Raw genomic sequence first — 14,335 nt, 5'->3', positions numbered from 1 at the left:
AACTTCAGCATTCTCTAAATAAAACAGACATGATTCCTGACATGAAGTTGTTTTGAAAACAGCTCACCAACACATCTGGCAAATGATCTGTGCAACCTTGTACTACTATTTATCTATGTACATGTCCTCTCTCCACAATCAGAATGTTAATTTCTTAAGGGCAAAAATAATATTTTACACTGGAATTATATCTTACTTTTATTACATCTTTTTATATACTCTAATTATATCTTTGCTCTTAGCAAACTGCTATAAGTGTACTCAAAAAGCCTTTCTGAACATCTACCATGAGTCAGGCACTATGATAACATGATAGAAAATGGACATGGATTTAATACATTTTTTTTCTGCCAACACATTAAAATCTATTTGGATAAATACATAATGAAAACAAAAACCTGACAGCAATGTCCTCAGAGAGTACAGGTAAAATTAAGGAGAAACAAAACAAGTCACAGAGGAGGAGGAAACATTCAAGCAAGACCTTGAAGAACAATTAAGATATATGGCAAATGGGAACGAGAGCATATGTAAGGTGTGCACACGTACACATACACACACACACACCTTTAATAAACGTTCAGTGATGTTAATCCCTAGGCCGGACCTTCATTCTTCTTTAAACTAGCACAGCCAGACCTACAAATGATGTTCTATCCACTCTACTTATTTTACACAGAGACACTCCTCTAATCCATCTTATACAGACCAACTATCCTGATCACTTCATGCCCCTACTCTAAACTGCCACTGGTTGGCCACTGCTACTCTACAAAACAAAACCCAAACTCTCAGTATGACCTCTATGGCCTCCCATAATTTGGCTCCATCTAATTTTATGGTCTTTTTTCTCACTACATTCCATCCCGATTTATTCACTCATCCACTCATCCATCTACTCAACGTAAGTTAGGTGTCTACCATAAGGATAAAAAGATGAAGACACCCTCAAGGAACTCACAGATTAGTAGAGAAGATACAAACACAAAGTACAAAATAATGTGGTAAAAGCAACGATGGAAATATTCATAGGAACCTGTGGAAGCACAGATGACTTCAAACTCAGCCAGGGTAGGAGGGAAGGGGAACACAGAAGGATTCCTGGGGAAAGTTACATCTAAGATAGAATCTTCAAGGATTAACAGGAGTTTGCCAAGGAAAGTAGGAGCAGTGAGTAGGCCTAAACAGCATGAACAGTAGGGCATGGTCAAGAAACCACACACACACACACACACACACACAAAAATCCTACTACTAAAGTATTAAGGGGAAAAATAGGCTAGAACTAGACAAGAAACAGACAATGGTGAAACTTATTTTTAAAAACTTGGACTTGAGCAGACAGTGGAGAATCACTGAGGAATTTTAAAGAGAAGAATTATAATGATTGAGAGCTGTAAGGCTGAGTTTACAAGGCTAAATTCAGGGAAGAGAATTTACTGAATGGGGAGCAAAAAGGCAAGACTAAAGAGTAGGTTGATTGGCCGAGCGCGGTGGCTCACGCCTGTAATCCCAGGACTTTGGGAGGCCGAGGTGGGCGGATCATGAGGTCAGGAGGAGACCATCATGGCTAACACAGTGAAACCCCGTTTCTACTAAAAATACAAAAAATTAGCCGGGTGTGGTGGCGGGCCCCTGTTGTCCTAGCTACTCGGGAGGCTGACGCAGAAGAATGGTGTGAACCTGGAAGGCGGAGATTGCAGTGAGCTGAGGACCGCGCCACTGCACTCCAGCATGGGGGACAGAGCAAGACTCCGTCTCCAAAAAAAAAAAAAGAGAGAGAGAGAGAGTAGGTAGATCATGTAAGAATACAGTTTACAATAGTCTAGACCAGAAAAAATGAGACTCTGAACACTGGGAAAAGAAAAGGAGAAAGATTCAACAAATATTAATAAAATTAGAATGAACTAAACTGGAATGGATACAGTGGGTGAAACAAGGGAAAAGTAATAAGATAACTCCAAGGTGTGTGGCTTTATCATCTGAGTGCTGTGGTGCCATTAGTTGAGACAGCAAACACTGAAGGACAGAGAGGATATATAGATATAAAATTACATTTTGGACATGCTGCTCTTGAGGTACCCAAGGAAAATTTCCAGAAAGGAGACATATATATATATGTTTGCAGCTCCGAGGAGAGATATGGAATTCAGGTCTCAGTGTTACGTGTGTCTCTGTATTAGAATGCTTTTTCTGACACCCATACTCACCCCCTACTGGAATCAGTGGCATTCTACCGTCCTTTATAACACTGATCTCACTTGTCATTATTTGCTCAGCATTTATCTTCCTCACTAGAAGGTAAAGAATGTGCCTGTCTTCTTAAGTTCCTTAAGACGGAGCACAAAGTAGGCATATGCAGTAAATATTTACTGGATGGTTGAATGAGTAACCGATTTGAGGGCCACCAGTAGGACTGAAGTCACAGTAAATGACAAGAAAAAGAGAACCAATGATGGCATCATCAAGGGGTAAAAGCTGCATTTAAGAAGATGGTAGAAGAAAAGAAAACGGTAAGGGAAAGGGTCACTCAATGGAGTGAAAGAAGAAAACTAAGTAAGTACTAATTTGTCACCTCCACAGGGTCAAATGCTGCAGGGAAGTCAAGGAAGAACTTAAAAGGGTCCGTCCATTAAGACTGAACAAGAGTTGATGTCAAGCTGGGCAAGAAGACTCGGAGGAATAGTGTGGATGGAAAAAAGGAAAGAAAGCGGAAATAATACAGAACAGGGGAGAGCTGAACAGCTTTGGTATCCCCTGAAAATAAATTAAAAAGGGAAAGGGGGGAGTGACGGCTGAGAAAAGGAAATGCCAGAAAGGGCTAAGGCTGTTGCGGGCTTAAGTGAGAAAAGGAATACGACAGAGATGAGGGCCAATGACATAGTCTGACTCACAGGGGTTTGCAGTCTCCCTAGAGGAAGTGGAGGGGCCTGAATTGGCCACCCCGGGCATGGCGCAACACCTCCGACTCTGGGGAGGAGTTGAGTCCAGGCCCCTGATGCTGCGGCGGTCTTCACTTGCTCTCACCCACGAGCCACTGCAGCGGCAGCGGCCCTCTTCTCCGTCGTCACTAGAACGGGGCCCAAGGTCCTCTCTTGCTCTCTCCCAGAAGCTGCAGCGGAAACCTTCGTCTTCACTTTCTCTCTCCCAAAAGCCACTGAAGCGGTAGCTGGCGTCTTCACTGCCGCTCACACCGGAGGAGTCGCTGGCTGCGTAGCCGCGGTCTCCACTTACTTCCTCCCAAGAACTACCAACGCTGTGGCCGCCTTCGACACTCCCTCCCTCCCAGGAGCCACTGAGGCGGCGACTGCGATCGTCACTGACTCTATCCCCGAAGTCACTAGTTCGCGGGTCCCGAACGTCACTGACTCCCTCCCAAGGACCACTGAGGTGGAGGCCTCGGTCTTCTCTGGCTGTTCCCCTGGAGTCGGTAGTTTGGTGGCCTCCAACTTCACTAAAATTCACGTCGCTGCTGCAGAAGGTGCTGTCTCCCCTAACTCTCTCCCAAGAGCAGCTGTGACTGTGGCCACTATCTCCCCTAACTCTCTCCCTAGAGACGCTGCGGCAGTGGCCGAGGTTTTCACTGACCCTTCTCAAGTCACTGCGGGAGAAGCCGGCGTCTGCACTTAGGCTTCCTGCAGCGACCCTGGAGCGGCGGTCGCTCTCTTCACATTTTCTTTCCCCGTCGTCGATAACTCTTTCCCTAGACTCGGCGCCGGAATGGCCGTGTAGGCCGTTTATCCTCCACACGTGGTGGCTAGTGCGGCGGCCGCCGTCTTCGTCTGCTACTCCCTGCGAATCGCCGTAGCGGCGGCCGCCTTCCGCTGGTACTTTCTCGGAGTCTCTTTCCAGCCTCCCGACTCCAGCCACTTGGCTGGAGAGGCAGCAGGGCCGTCGCCTTGGAAACGAGTACACTTCCGACGTGCTGAGGTCATTTCCCGTTCCTCACGGCCCACGCTACTTCCGGTTTCCTTTCCCTCAGCTATTCCATGGCTTTTCGTGTGGACAAATCGGGAGGTGGTGTAAACTGGTTTTTGGTGAAATTCGGCTCGGCCTCATGCGAACCTATCTAGGTCCGTCTCTGGAGTGGCCTGTCATCGATCGCGCCCTCCATCGCTGAGCGACACAAGTGGAACCCCCCAGGACTGCATTCTGCGTAGGTGACCTGTGTGGCGCGGGCCGGGCGGGGCCTTTTTGTCCTTGGGCAAACGTGGTATACTTTCTCAGTGGTGGTTGGAAGGAAATTTGTTGCCCTGTCATTTCGCAAGTATGGAAAAAGACCTAAAGGAGAATTTAGCAGCTGCAGCCGCTGTTTTTATTGCGTACTTTACTAGCGCCAACTCTAATAATCGCTTGTTAGTTGTTACCCCTGTTTTATGGGTCAAGAGACTCAATATATCAGTACTTTGGTAAGGCCAGGCAGCAGGTAAGTTGTAAAACCAGTAAAAAAAAAACACAGGTCATTAGTCAAAAGAGTGCTTCAGGTCTCCTGACTCCAAATCCGAGAATCCTTTCACTGTAGCATGTTTACTGCTCAAATATTTCTACAACCCTATTGCTTAACAACAGGAATGAATTATTTCACCATTTGTTGCAAACGTGTGGGTCACGTTTTGTGCCAGCAGCAGAAAATACAGAAATTAGTAAGAATTACCTGCCCTCCAGGGGCATCACCAACCTGGATTCCCCTCTCGGCCCAGTTTTTCCACCCTTATTGCCTTCTCCCTTCAAGAATAATGAACTCGTCCTGGAAACGTACCTTACTTTTTAATATCTCTGCCTTGTCATGTGCTGTTCGTCTTACCAGGAAACTACCCTGCTTTTCCCCCAGTTTTGGTCTGTGAACACATTTGGGAAATTCTTCTGATCCTACCGCTACTCTCTTGAGGTACAGTAAATTGTCTTTGACGTCCATCACCTTTTGTAATATTACAGTTGCCATCTATTGAGTTCCTATGATCAGCCTGGCATTGTACTAAGTGCTTTATATTTTCTTGTTCATTTTTTTATGCCAACATAAATGAGTTTGACTCAATTCTTATTATAACCTGCCAAAATAAGTATTCCTCTTCCTTTTTACAGAGAGAGAAACAAGGGGGAAAAAAAGTTAATTGCCTGAGGATACACTGCTAGTGTTGCGGGACAAATAGAGACGGGAGAGGCCAAACAGAATTCAGGAGAACCCTTTATTATTAAGGTGATCACTGGCTCAGTCGGACTGAGGTCCAGAAAGTCTGAGCCCGGAACAAAGGGATCAATCACCTTTTAAGCAGTTTGTGGCGGGAGTTTGGTGCTACAGGAAGCCTACTTGCAGAAGCAAGAACAAAGGCAGTTAATTATTCTTTTACATTTGTTACACCACATGTCTTACATCCTTGGGAATACATGCTTTTGTAGCAATTGCTTATCAACCTTGTGACTTTACAGCCGCGCTAGGGAGGGAAGCAGGAACTCGTGGTGCCTCAAGGAACGTGAAACGGTGGAACACAGATAAGCCTCTCCGTGCGTAGAGGAGAAATAAGCGATTAATATTCTCTCTTAACCCAGGCCTCCAGAGGGTGGGGGGCTATATTTCATTCTACCTCTAAGGAAAAGAATAAACTTCTTGACTAATATACTTATAAAATTCATTAATTCCCCCTTCACTAGTAAATAATAAATACCTGACTTAGGATTCCAAAATAGGTCTTGAATTTTTCTGCAGGAGCTCCTCAAAGTCTCTGAATTCCCACAACCTTTTATTAGATCACTTATCCCATTGTATTATAAATATCTGTTTAACAATTTTTCCTCACCCCTAAAGGACCCTGAGCTTCTGGAAGGTAGGGACTGTATCTTAAAATCTTGGCATTTCTGATGTCTAGAATATTTCATTTAAGAGAAGGGCTTAGTAACTGTCGTGTGGGTGGGTTAATGAGTTAACTGTCAGGCAGGTGAACTAATAGGCTGAAGATAAAGTTTTTCACTGTTGGAAGTGAATTTGGGATTAGTCATCCTAATTCCCTCACTTTTAGAGATGGGGCAACTGAGTCATGCGCGGTGGCTCGCGCCTGTAATTCTAGCACTTTGGGAGGCCAAGGTGAGCGGATCACCTGAAGTCAGGGATTTGAGACCAGCCTGGCCAACATGGCGAAACCCCATCTCTACTAAAAATACAAAAATTAGCCAGGCATGGTAGCAGGAGCCTGTAATCCCAGCTGTTCGGGAGGCTGAGGCAGGAGAATCACTTGAACCTGGGAGGCGGAGGTTGCAGTGAGCTGAGATCGCGCAATTGCACTCCAGCCTGGGCGACGAGAGCAAAACTCCGCCTCAAAGAAAAAACAAAACAAGACATGGGGCAGCTGAGGCCTTTTGTATACCAGGCATTTATCGAGTTATTCATGTGGGCCAGTTTCTGTGATAAATGATTTGCAAATAATACCCAACTTAATCTGTATTGTTATTTTTATTTTTACAGATGAAGAAACAGCTCAGATTTGACCAAGATCACACAAGTAGGAGTTGAGGAATTGGAACCCACTATGACTGACTCCAAATTAATATAGTGTTTATAGCCACTTACATAATAATGGTAAAGGTTTTATTTTTTTCACTATACAATATGTAGTAGATAAATTTACTGAGGAAATGAGACAGCACGTGACAAATCCTTAAAGGATACACACATGACAGGAAGGATTAGAAGAGGAAACAGAAACAGGTAACAGAGAAGCAGAAAAAGTAAAATCTCCCAAAATAAAAATAGAAGGAATTAAAAATAAAAGCAGACTCCGGGTGCAGTGGCTCATGCCCAGCACTTTGGGAGGCCGAGGCAGGTGAATCACTTGAGGTCAGGAGTTTGAGACCAGCCTCGCCAACATGATGAAACCCTGTTTCTACTAGAAATAAAAAAAATTAGCCAGGTGTAGTGGCGTGCACCTGTTATTCTGGTTACTTGGGAAGCTAAGGCAGAAGAATCACTTGAACCCAAGAGGCAGAGGTTGCAGTGAGCCAAGATCATGCCATTGCACTCCAGCCTGGGTGACAGAGCAAGATTATAAAGTCTTCTCAATAAAATCGTCTCAAAAATAATAAAAATAAAAGCAGAAGTTAATGAAATAGCAAATAAAATTGATGATAGTAATTAGCTGGTGTTTGAAAAGAACAATAAATAGAAACTCAGCAAATCTGAGGAAGAAAAGGAAAAAAAATGGTATTGGAAACAAAGGAGCCCATGGACGGAGGATGGCTTGAGCCCAGGAGGTTGAGGTTGCAGTGAGGCATGATTGCACCACTGCACTCCAGCCTGGTCAACAGAGCTAGACACTGTCTCAGAAAAAAAAAAAGAAACAGGCCGGGCATGGTGGCTCACGCCTGTAATCCCAGCACTTTGGGAGACCAAGGCAGGCGGATCATGAGGTCAAGAGATCGAGACCATCCCAGCCAGCATGGTGAAACCCCATCTCTACTAAAAATACAAAAATTAGCTGGGCGTGGTGGCAGGCGCCTGTAGTCCCAGCTACTTGGGAGGCTGGGGCAGGAGAATTGCTTGAACCCAGGAGGTGGAGGTTGCAGTAAGCCGAGATCGCGCCACTGCACTCCAGCTTGGCGACAGAGTGAGAGTCCGTCTCAGGGAAAAAAAAAAAAAGGGCAAAGGGACATCTTACAAAGGAGACTGTGAAAATCAGAAACAAATTATTCTGTATAACATTATACACGTTGAGCACCCCTTATCCAAAATCTGAGATTTTCAGTCCTTATCCAAAATCTGAAATCCTTATCCAAAATCTGAGTGGCTGAGATCACGCCACTGCACTCCAGCCTGGGCAACACAGCGAGACTCTGTCTCAAAAACAATAAAGTGAGTGTGGTCCAGAAGAGATTAAGAAGCTAAGAAAAGCACACTGGTTTTAGCAAGAAGTCATTGATAATAAGAGTAATTTTAATAAAAAAGCTAAGATGCAATATCCAGACTGCATGGGATTTCAAGGTAAGTGCCTGACTATGGAAGAAATTTTTTTTTCTTTTTTTTTTTGAGACAGAGTCTCGCTGTGTCACCCAGGCTGGAGTGCAGTGGTGCAATCTTGGCTCACTGCAAGCTCTGCCTCCTGGGTTCACTCCATTCTCCTGCCTCAGCCTCTCCGAGTAGCTGGGACTACGGGCGCCCGCCACCACGTCCAGCTAATTATTTTTAGTAGAGACGGGGTTTCACCGTGGTCTCGATCTCCTGACCTCGTGATCCGCCCGCCTCGTCTTCCCAAAGTGCTGGGATTACAAGCGTGAGCCACCGCGCCCAGCCTGGAAGAAGTTTCTTAAGTGAAACAGGGTTCAGAATACATCCTGGAGTGGTCATCTCAGTATTCTAGAGAACTGGAACCTTTTGTGAGTAGGAAGGAAGGTATGATTCCAGTTAGTAAATATGACTAGTCCTCCACTTCTACCTCAGTTTTTCTAAAGTGGGGTGATAAAGCAGGATATCATAAATCAGCTTTTTACATCTTGTTTCAGAGAAGGGAGCAGGGCCAACCCCAGGCAAAAACAAAAAACGAAGTGGATATTGGTGACAGTCTGTACTCCTTTCTGCCTATGTGCCATTTTCTGTTATTTCCCAGTCATTCTTGTTCTTTTGGTGCTCACTCCCAAATCTTCACAGGGGTACTCCTTGGGTACCTTTTGGCTCTTATTTAGCTACTCTTCCCCACCTGCTCAACACAATGCCCATTATCTCTGGGAGCTGACCCCATTTAGGATTAGGAAAAAACTTCCCAATTCTACAAGAGTGCAGGTCTTTCTTGATAATAGTCTTTATTTTCCATTTCTACCTCCATTTAGGCAGCTACATTTTTCCACCTGCAGCATGGTTAGATGCCTCCTCAGATTTTCCTGAATATTTTGTGTTAACCTCCATTAGGTTGCTTACTTGGTACTAAATTGTAAGGTCAGTCATATAAAAAATATGTATATACTAAGCTGTTATATGAGAATGTTTTAATTTTTTATATGTAATTCCTTATTTTTCTTCCCAAAGCTTTTTATTTTTAGCTGAATTGCAATGAGATTGCTTTCTATTTTCCAAAGCATCAAAGTTGGACATTTTCAGTGGGAAAATTACACTAAAACCAGGAGGATATAAACTTAATGAAATCTTTAGATTTTAGGAAACACATACTTTTCCTTTTACTTGTTCTCTCAAACTTCAATTCAATTTAAAAGAAAATGTTCCATCATCTCTGAGGCTTCATTTAGTTTTCCTTACTGCACTTTACAGTGTTAGATTACTACTTCTAGCTAACAGTGTTATGTATTGACTCTTTCTATCTTTGGGGATGCTGTTGATGTTGATTTCTGAATTATTTACCAGATCTGGCTGTTCATTAGAAAAAACTATGGAGCTTAAATACTAGAAGTGCCCCTGGATGCGAATCAACTAAATGAGACTCTCCAGAGATTAGGAATCTCTTAATATTCACTAATTCTAAGCCAGGTGTAGTGGTGTGCACCTGTAATCTAGTTACTTGGGAGGCTGAGGTGGGAGACTGGCTTGATCCCAGGAGTTCGAGGCCAGCCTGGACAACCTGGTAAGGCCCCATCTCTAAATTTAGTATTAAAATTTGTTTTAAATTCACTATAATTCGAATGCACAGCCAAATATGGGGCAGATCTGGATCACTGCCTTACATCTGGCCTTCTACCTCAAAGAGAAAATAAGAATTGAACTCAAACCCAACTGTAAATACTAGTGGCCATCTTGGAGAACACTGGCCCACCTCCATTCCAAAGCTAAATCCTTCCTGTGCTTTTATTTTTTTTTTTTGCAGACAGTGTCCCTCTGGTTTTTCATATATTTGGTAGCAACGGAGTTTCACCATGTTGCCCAGGCTGGTCTTGAACTCCTACACTCAAGCAATCTACCCACTTCATCCTCCCAAAGTGCTGGAATTACAGGCATGAGCCACTGTGCGCCGCCCCTCCTGTGCTATTGTTGATACTATCTTGTTACAACCTTGAGACTGGTATACCGGTCATCTCCATCTTCAACCCATTTCTCCACTGAGCTCCTCTTAACATGCTAATGCCTCTCCTATTTGTCTAACTACAATTCAATCTCTGGAGTTAAACTTCATTTAAAAAAATAGCTTTTAGTATTTTGTTACCTCTCATCCACACTACCCATTGCACCAGGTGTTGGCACCCATACTCAGCTGTTCTTAGGTCAACAGTTACAGAGTATTTCTCAGTCTTACATATTTTCTTGACTTCATTTTGTTGACTACCTCGTCCATTGAAATTTTCTTCCTGCGCACACCTGTAATCCCAGCACTCTGGGAGGCCAAGGCGGGCAGATCACTTAAGGTCAGGAGTTCGAGACCAGCCTGGCCAACATGGTGAAACCCCGCCTCTACTCAAAATATAAAAATTAGCCAGGCGTGGTGGCGGGCACCTGTAATCCCAGCTGCTTGGGAGGCTGAGACAGGAGAATCACTTGAACCCAGGAGGCAGAGGTTGCAGTGAGCCGAGATTGTGCTGCTGCACTGATCCAGCCTGAGCAACATAGCAGGACTGTCTCAAAAAAAGAAAAAAAAAAAATTTTCCCATTGCTGGTTTTCCCATTTTCTTTCTGACCTTCCCCACTACCAGTCTTTGTTCCCCCATCCTTGACCCTCTTCTCCATGTGGATACCGTTGATACACTTTTAGGTTTGAATATCACCTTCCTTTTAGAATGTTCCATACCTTTAAGCATTTGATAAAAGCTATGGTGGTTTCCCCAGAAAAATGTTCAACAGGAAGTTTTGCCTACATTTTTGGATTCACAGACCTCAGTTCCTATGGCAGTGTTCATATACATAAGTTCAGCTGTTACCTGTTTACAACTCAAATCCAATGGCTACCAGTTTTCCCACTGGACCTCTCTGGATTTAGCAATCTCTAAAATTGTATTCACTTGATTCTTAAAAAAATAAAAAAGCTTAAATGCAGATAGGATGTCACCTCTGTTTAAAATTTCTAGTGGCTGCTCTGGTCATCAGTTTAATAAAAATTCCTTAGCATGACCAAGAAGGCTCTTCACTACTTAAAAATAAAGGCTGGGCACGTGGCTCATGCCTGTAATCCCAGCACTCTGGGAGGCCAAGGCAGTAGGATCACTTGAGCCCAGGAATTCGAAACCAGCCTGGACTACATAGTGAGACTCCATTTCTACTAAAAAAATTAATGGCTCATCATAATCTCCTATTCAAAACTACTGAGTTTTAACCATAAGTCAATTTTTGAAAACACAAAAGTATTTCAAGCCTTTACATTTGCTGTTCATTTTCCAAAGATACCCTTCCCATCAGTATGGACTCCACTCCTGGTTATCCTCCAAGACTCAAATGTCACCACTTTTGTAGAATCTTCCTTAGCCACCTTCCAGTAGTTTGGTGTGTTTATTTCTATCCTAACAAACAATTTGGGGGTATCTTTTAAAATTGCAGAAATTGTATGGAATTAGAGGAAACAAAGCCACGTTCAAATTCTGATAAAAATTTTAAAGTGAGTGGCTTAATTTCATCTGTAAACTGGGGACACCATCTACCATGTAGTTATTAGATGTGAATACCAGAGAAAATACATGTAGAAAGTGCTAGTGCCTGCTACATACTATGTGCTCAATAAAACTCAGTGTTTTATATGCCTATCTCCAATAAATGGCAGAAAAGACTAACCTGTCTCAGAGTGCCTGGCTCATAGCAAGTACCATGTTCATGTTTCAAAAAACAGATGAAAGACAACAAGAAAGTCACATTCTAAAGCTTTTCAAGAAATGAAGAAGTACAAACAAAGTTTCTTCATCATTCTATTTATTACATGTATGAATATTAACATCTCATGGTGTCCATCTAAGTCAAAACCAACAAAAGAAAAAAGTTAACCATATCTCAAGCAAACATTCTTACAGATTCCCGTTACTTAAAATAGAAATATGTTCATCTGCATTAAATCATTTGACAATTTGAAAAAGTCTTTTAAAAAAAATCACCTTTAGTACTTAAATATATTTGTTAACTGTTTGATGGCATCAGTGTCCAAGTTCAAGAATAAAACTTGCATCATTAGATACTTTCAAAAGTGAACATCTGGATGGTTCTCTATACCTGGAGATGTGTTTGTGTATATATATATATATCTGCAAAATATGTCCTATTTTGTCTTTAAAATTTTTTCAAAATCTGGCTTTTCTATTTGAGAAAAGCCCTACGGTGCTCTCTCGGAACCCCCTTTTGAAGGATGAAACTTCAAACTTGCTTCTTTAATCAGTGGGAGGCTACTAGAAAAAAAATCTTATGTTGAGGTTGCTGTTCAATTCCATTTTTTACCCAATAAAAAGTACAGAAACTATTTGATGGTGTGCATAAATATTACACTCCATGAATAGCAAAAATATTTTTTATTTATAATTTACAGTTGCACAGTGAAAAATCGTACATTTTTACACATACAATTTCATTTTGTTAAATTTGCACACATCTACAGAACTTTCACACAACAAGCACCTGAAACTCTGCAGGCAGTAGGAAATGCAAATACTAAAATGTATTTATTAACCAAATGATAGCTGAAGGCCCTGCCTCAGCCAGACAATTTATATAGATATGTCTATATATACATAAAAAAATTCTTCACCTTCTAGATCCAACAGCAGCTTTTTTAAAAAAGAAAAACATACCTTTCTCATTTTATTTAAACTGACTCGACTGTGTCATTTTCTGTTTTAATTTCAGAGGGTGTTGCTATGCTTTCCTCTGTACAAGCTGGTGGTGTATCAATTCGTTCTTCCTTAACTTTGGGACTTTCACAGGGTTCCTGCAATTCGTTTTTGACAATGTTCAACATAATATTCAAGGGGTTTTCAACTGGTGTCTTGCTGGGAGATGGTGTACAATCAAATGAAGATGTCTACAAAATGAAAGGCCCTATGAGTACTGATGAAAGTTCAAAATTCTCACATTAAATAACATTTAGTCTTGTAAGACCCTTGTATGGACAAGAGAACACACATACAACCAAATGCAAATGAAACACCTGCCTCCCAACAAAATGTGCCATAAAGACAACCAAAAATAAAATATATATTGCACGTTCAATATGTACTCAGCAGTGAGTTAAGCAGTTAACAGCTAAGTTATAGGACATTATACAGCCAAAAAAAGTTGATTAGACATGCTTCTACATTTTAATCTCTACATAGATGTTAAACTCATACATATATCCTGGGACTTGTTACTACCCTAATTTCAAATAGTCTGAGGATTTTTTAAATCCCCACAAACCATCACCCTCAACACTAGTCTTCTGACAACCTAAATAAACCTTCCAAATTGCCTCCAACCCATTATCTCTAAAAACCTATTTATTCCATTACTTGATTTTAAAAACAGACTACAAATATGACCATTTGAACTTTTTTTTTTTTTTTTTTTTTTTTGAGACAGAGCTCACTCTTGTCGCACAGGTTGCAGTGCAGTGGCATGAACTCAGCTCACTGCAACCTCCACCTCCTGGATTCAAACAATTCTCCTGCCTCAGCCTCACAAGCAGGTGGAACTATAGGCACCCGCCACCATGCCTGGCTAATTTTTGTATTTTTAGTAGAGACAGGGTTTCACCATGTTGGCCAGGCTGGTCTCGAACTCCTGACCTCAGGTGATCCACTCGCCTCGGCCTCCCAAAATGCTGGGATTACAGGCGTGAGCCACCACGCCCAGCCGACCATTTGAACTTTTAAGGTCAACGACTGGTATCATTTTTAGATTCCGTATGTGATCATTAAAAAGTATACCTATTTTGGCCGAGCACGGTGGCTCACGCCTATAATCCTAGCACTTTGGGAGGCCAAGGTGGGTGGATCACTTGAGGTCAGGAGTTCAAGACCAGCCTGACCAATGTGGTGAAACCCTGTCTCTACTAAAAATACAAAATTAGCCAGGTGTGGTGGTGCATGCCTGTAATCCCAGCTACTTGGGAAGCAGGGGCAGGAGAATCCCTTGAACCCAGGAGGTGGAGGTTGCAGTGAGCCGAGATTGCGCCATTGCACTCCAGCCTGGGCAACAAGAGCGAAACTTTGTCTCAAAACAAAACAACAAAAAGAATATACCTATTTAGATGGCTGAATAGAGATGTAAGAAAAAAAATAGTAGTAAATGCTACCCATAGCTCTAGAAACGTATCCCCATCAGGATCCTTATCTTCACTTTTCCTCACATTTCTTTGGGCCTAGTGGACTAGTAAAAGATACCATGATTCAAGTGAATAAAATGCAAGGAATGATAAACTTCAAAATTTTAATTGTTTGCGTTATCACAGAAAATGATATT

The 14,335-nt window shown here is 42.3% G+C and overlaps 2 protein-coding genes and 1 long non-coding RNA gene across 14 annotated transcripts in view; 1 reads left to right on the top strand and 2 right to left on the bottom strand.

Moving 5' to 3' along the window:
- ANKRD42 (ankyrin repeat domain 42) overlaps positions 1-3,905 on the bottom strand; it is a 69,552-nt gene extending 65,647 nt beyond the window's left edge. For 7 of the 8 annotated variants that reach the window (XM_055093783.2, XM_014346943.5, XM_055093782.2 and 4 more), the window contains exon 1: positions 2,895-3,105. In XM_055093783.2, coding sequence (XP_054949758.2) covers positions 2,895-2,952 — 58 coding nt within the window. In that variant the 5' untranslated portion in view covers positions 2,953-3,105. Of the gene's footprint in view, positions 1-2,894 lie in introns of all 8 variants that reach the window. The other variant, XM_014346942.5, reaches the window with a different exon arrangement.
- Positions 114-11,685, top strand: LOC100969782 (uncharacterized). Of its 2 annotated transcripts, none has more exons than XR_008620119.3 (4): positions 114-2,513; positions 2,584-4,156; positions 4,808-4,888; positions 6,458-11,685. It is a non-coding gene; the product is annotated as an uncharacterized LOC100969782 (long non-coding RNA). The 2 variants fall into 2 exon arrangements; XR_003029110.4 differs by lacking the exon at positions 114-2,513 and having other exon boundaries at positions 4,018-4,156; positions 6,458-6,571; positions 9,798-11,685.
- A 119-nt stretch (positions 11,686-11,804) lies between these two features.
- PCF11 (PCF11 cleavage and polyadenylation factor subunit) overlaps positions 11,805-14,335 on the bottom strand; it is a 28,738-nt gene continuing 26,207 nt past the window's right edge. For all 4 annotated transcript variants that reach the window (XM_003821992.6, XM_008975473.5, XM_008975474.5 and 1 more), the window contains exon 16: positions 11,805-12,917. In XM_003821992.6, the coding sequence (XP_003822040.2) occupies positions 12,702-12,917 (216 nt within the window). In that variant the 3' untranslated portion in view covers positions 11,805-12,701. The remainder of the gene's footprint in view (positions 12,918-14,335) is intronic.

Source organism: Pan paniscus, chromosome 9, assembly GCF_029289425.2.
Source record: "Pan paniscus chromosome 9, NHGRI_mPanPan1-v2.0_pri, whole genome shotgun sequence".
Classification (NCBI taxonomy): Eukaryota; Metazoa; Chordata; class Mammalia; order Primates; family Hominidae; genus Pan; species Pan paniscus.
Note: the sequence above shows the minus strand (reverse complement) of the source record. Positions and strands in the feature narration are given on the sequence as shown.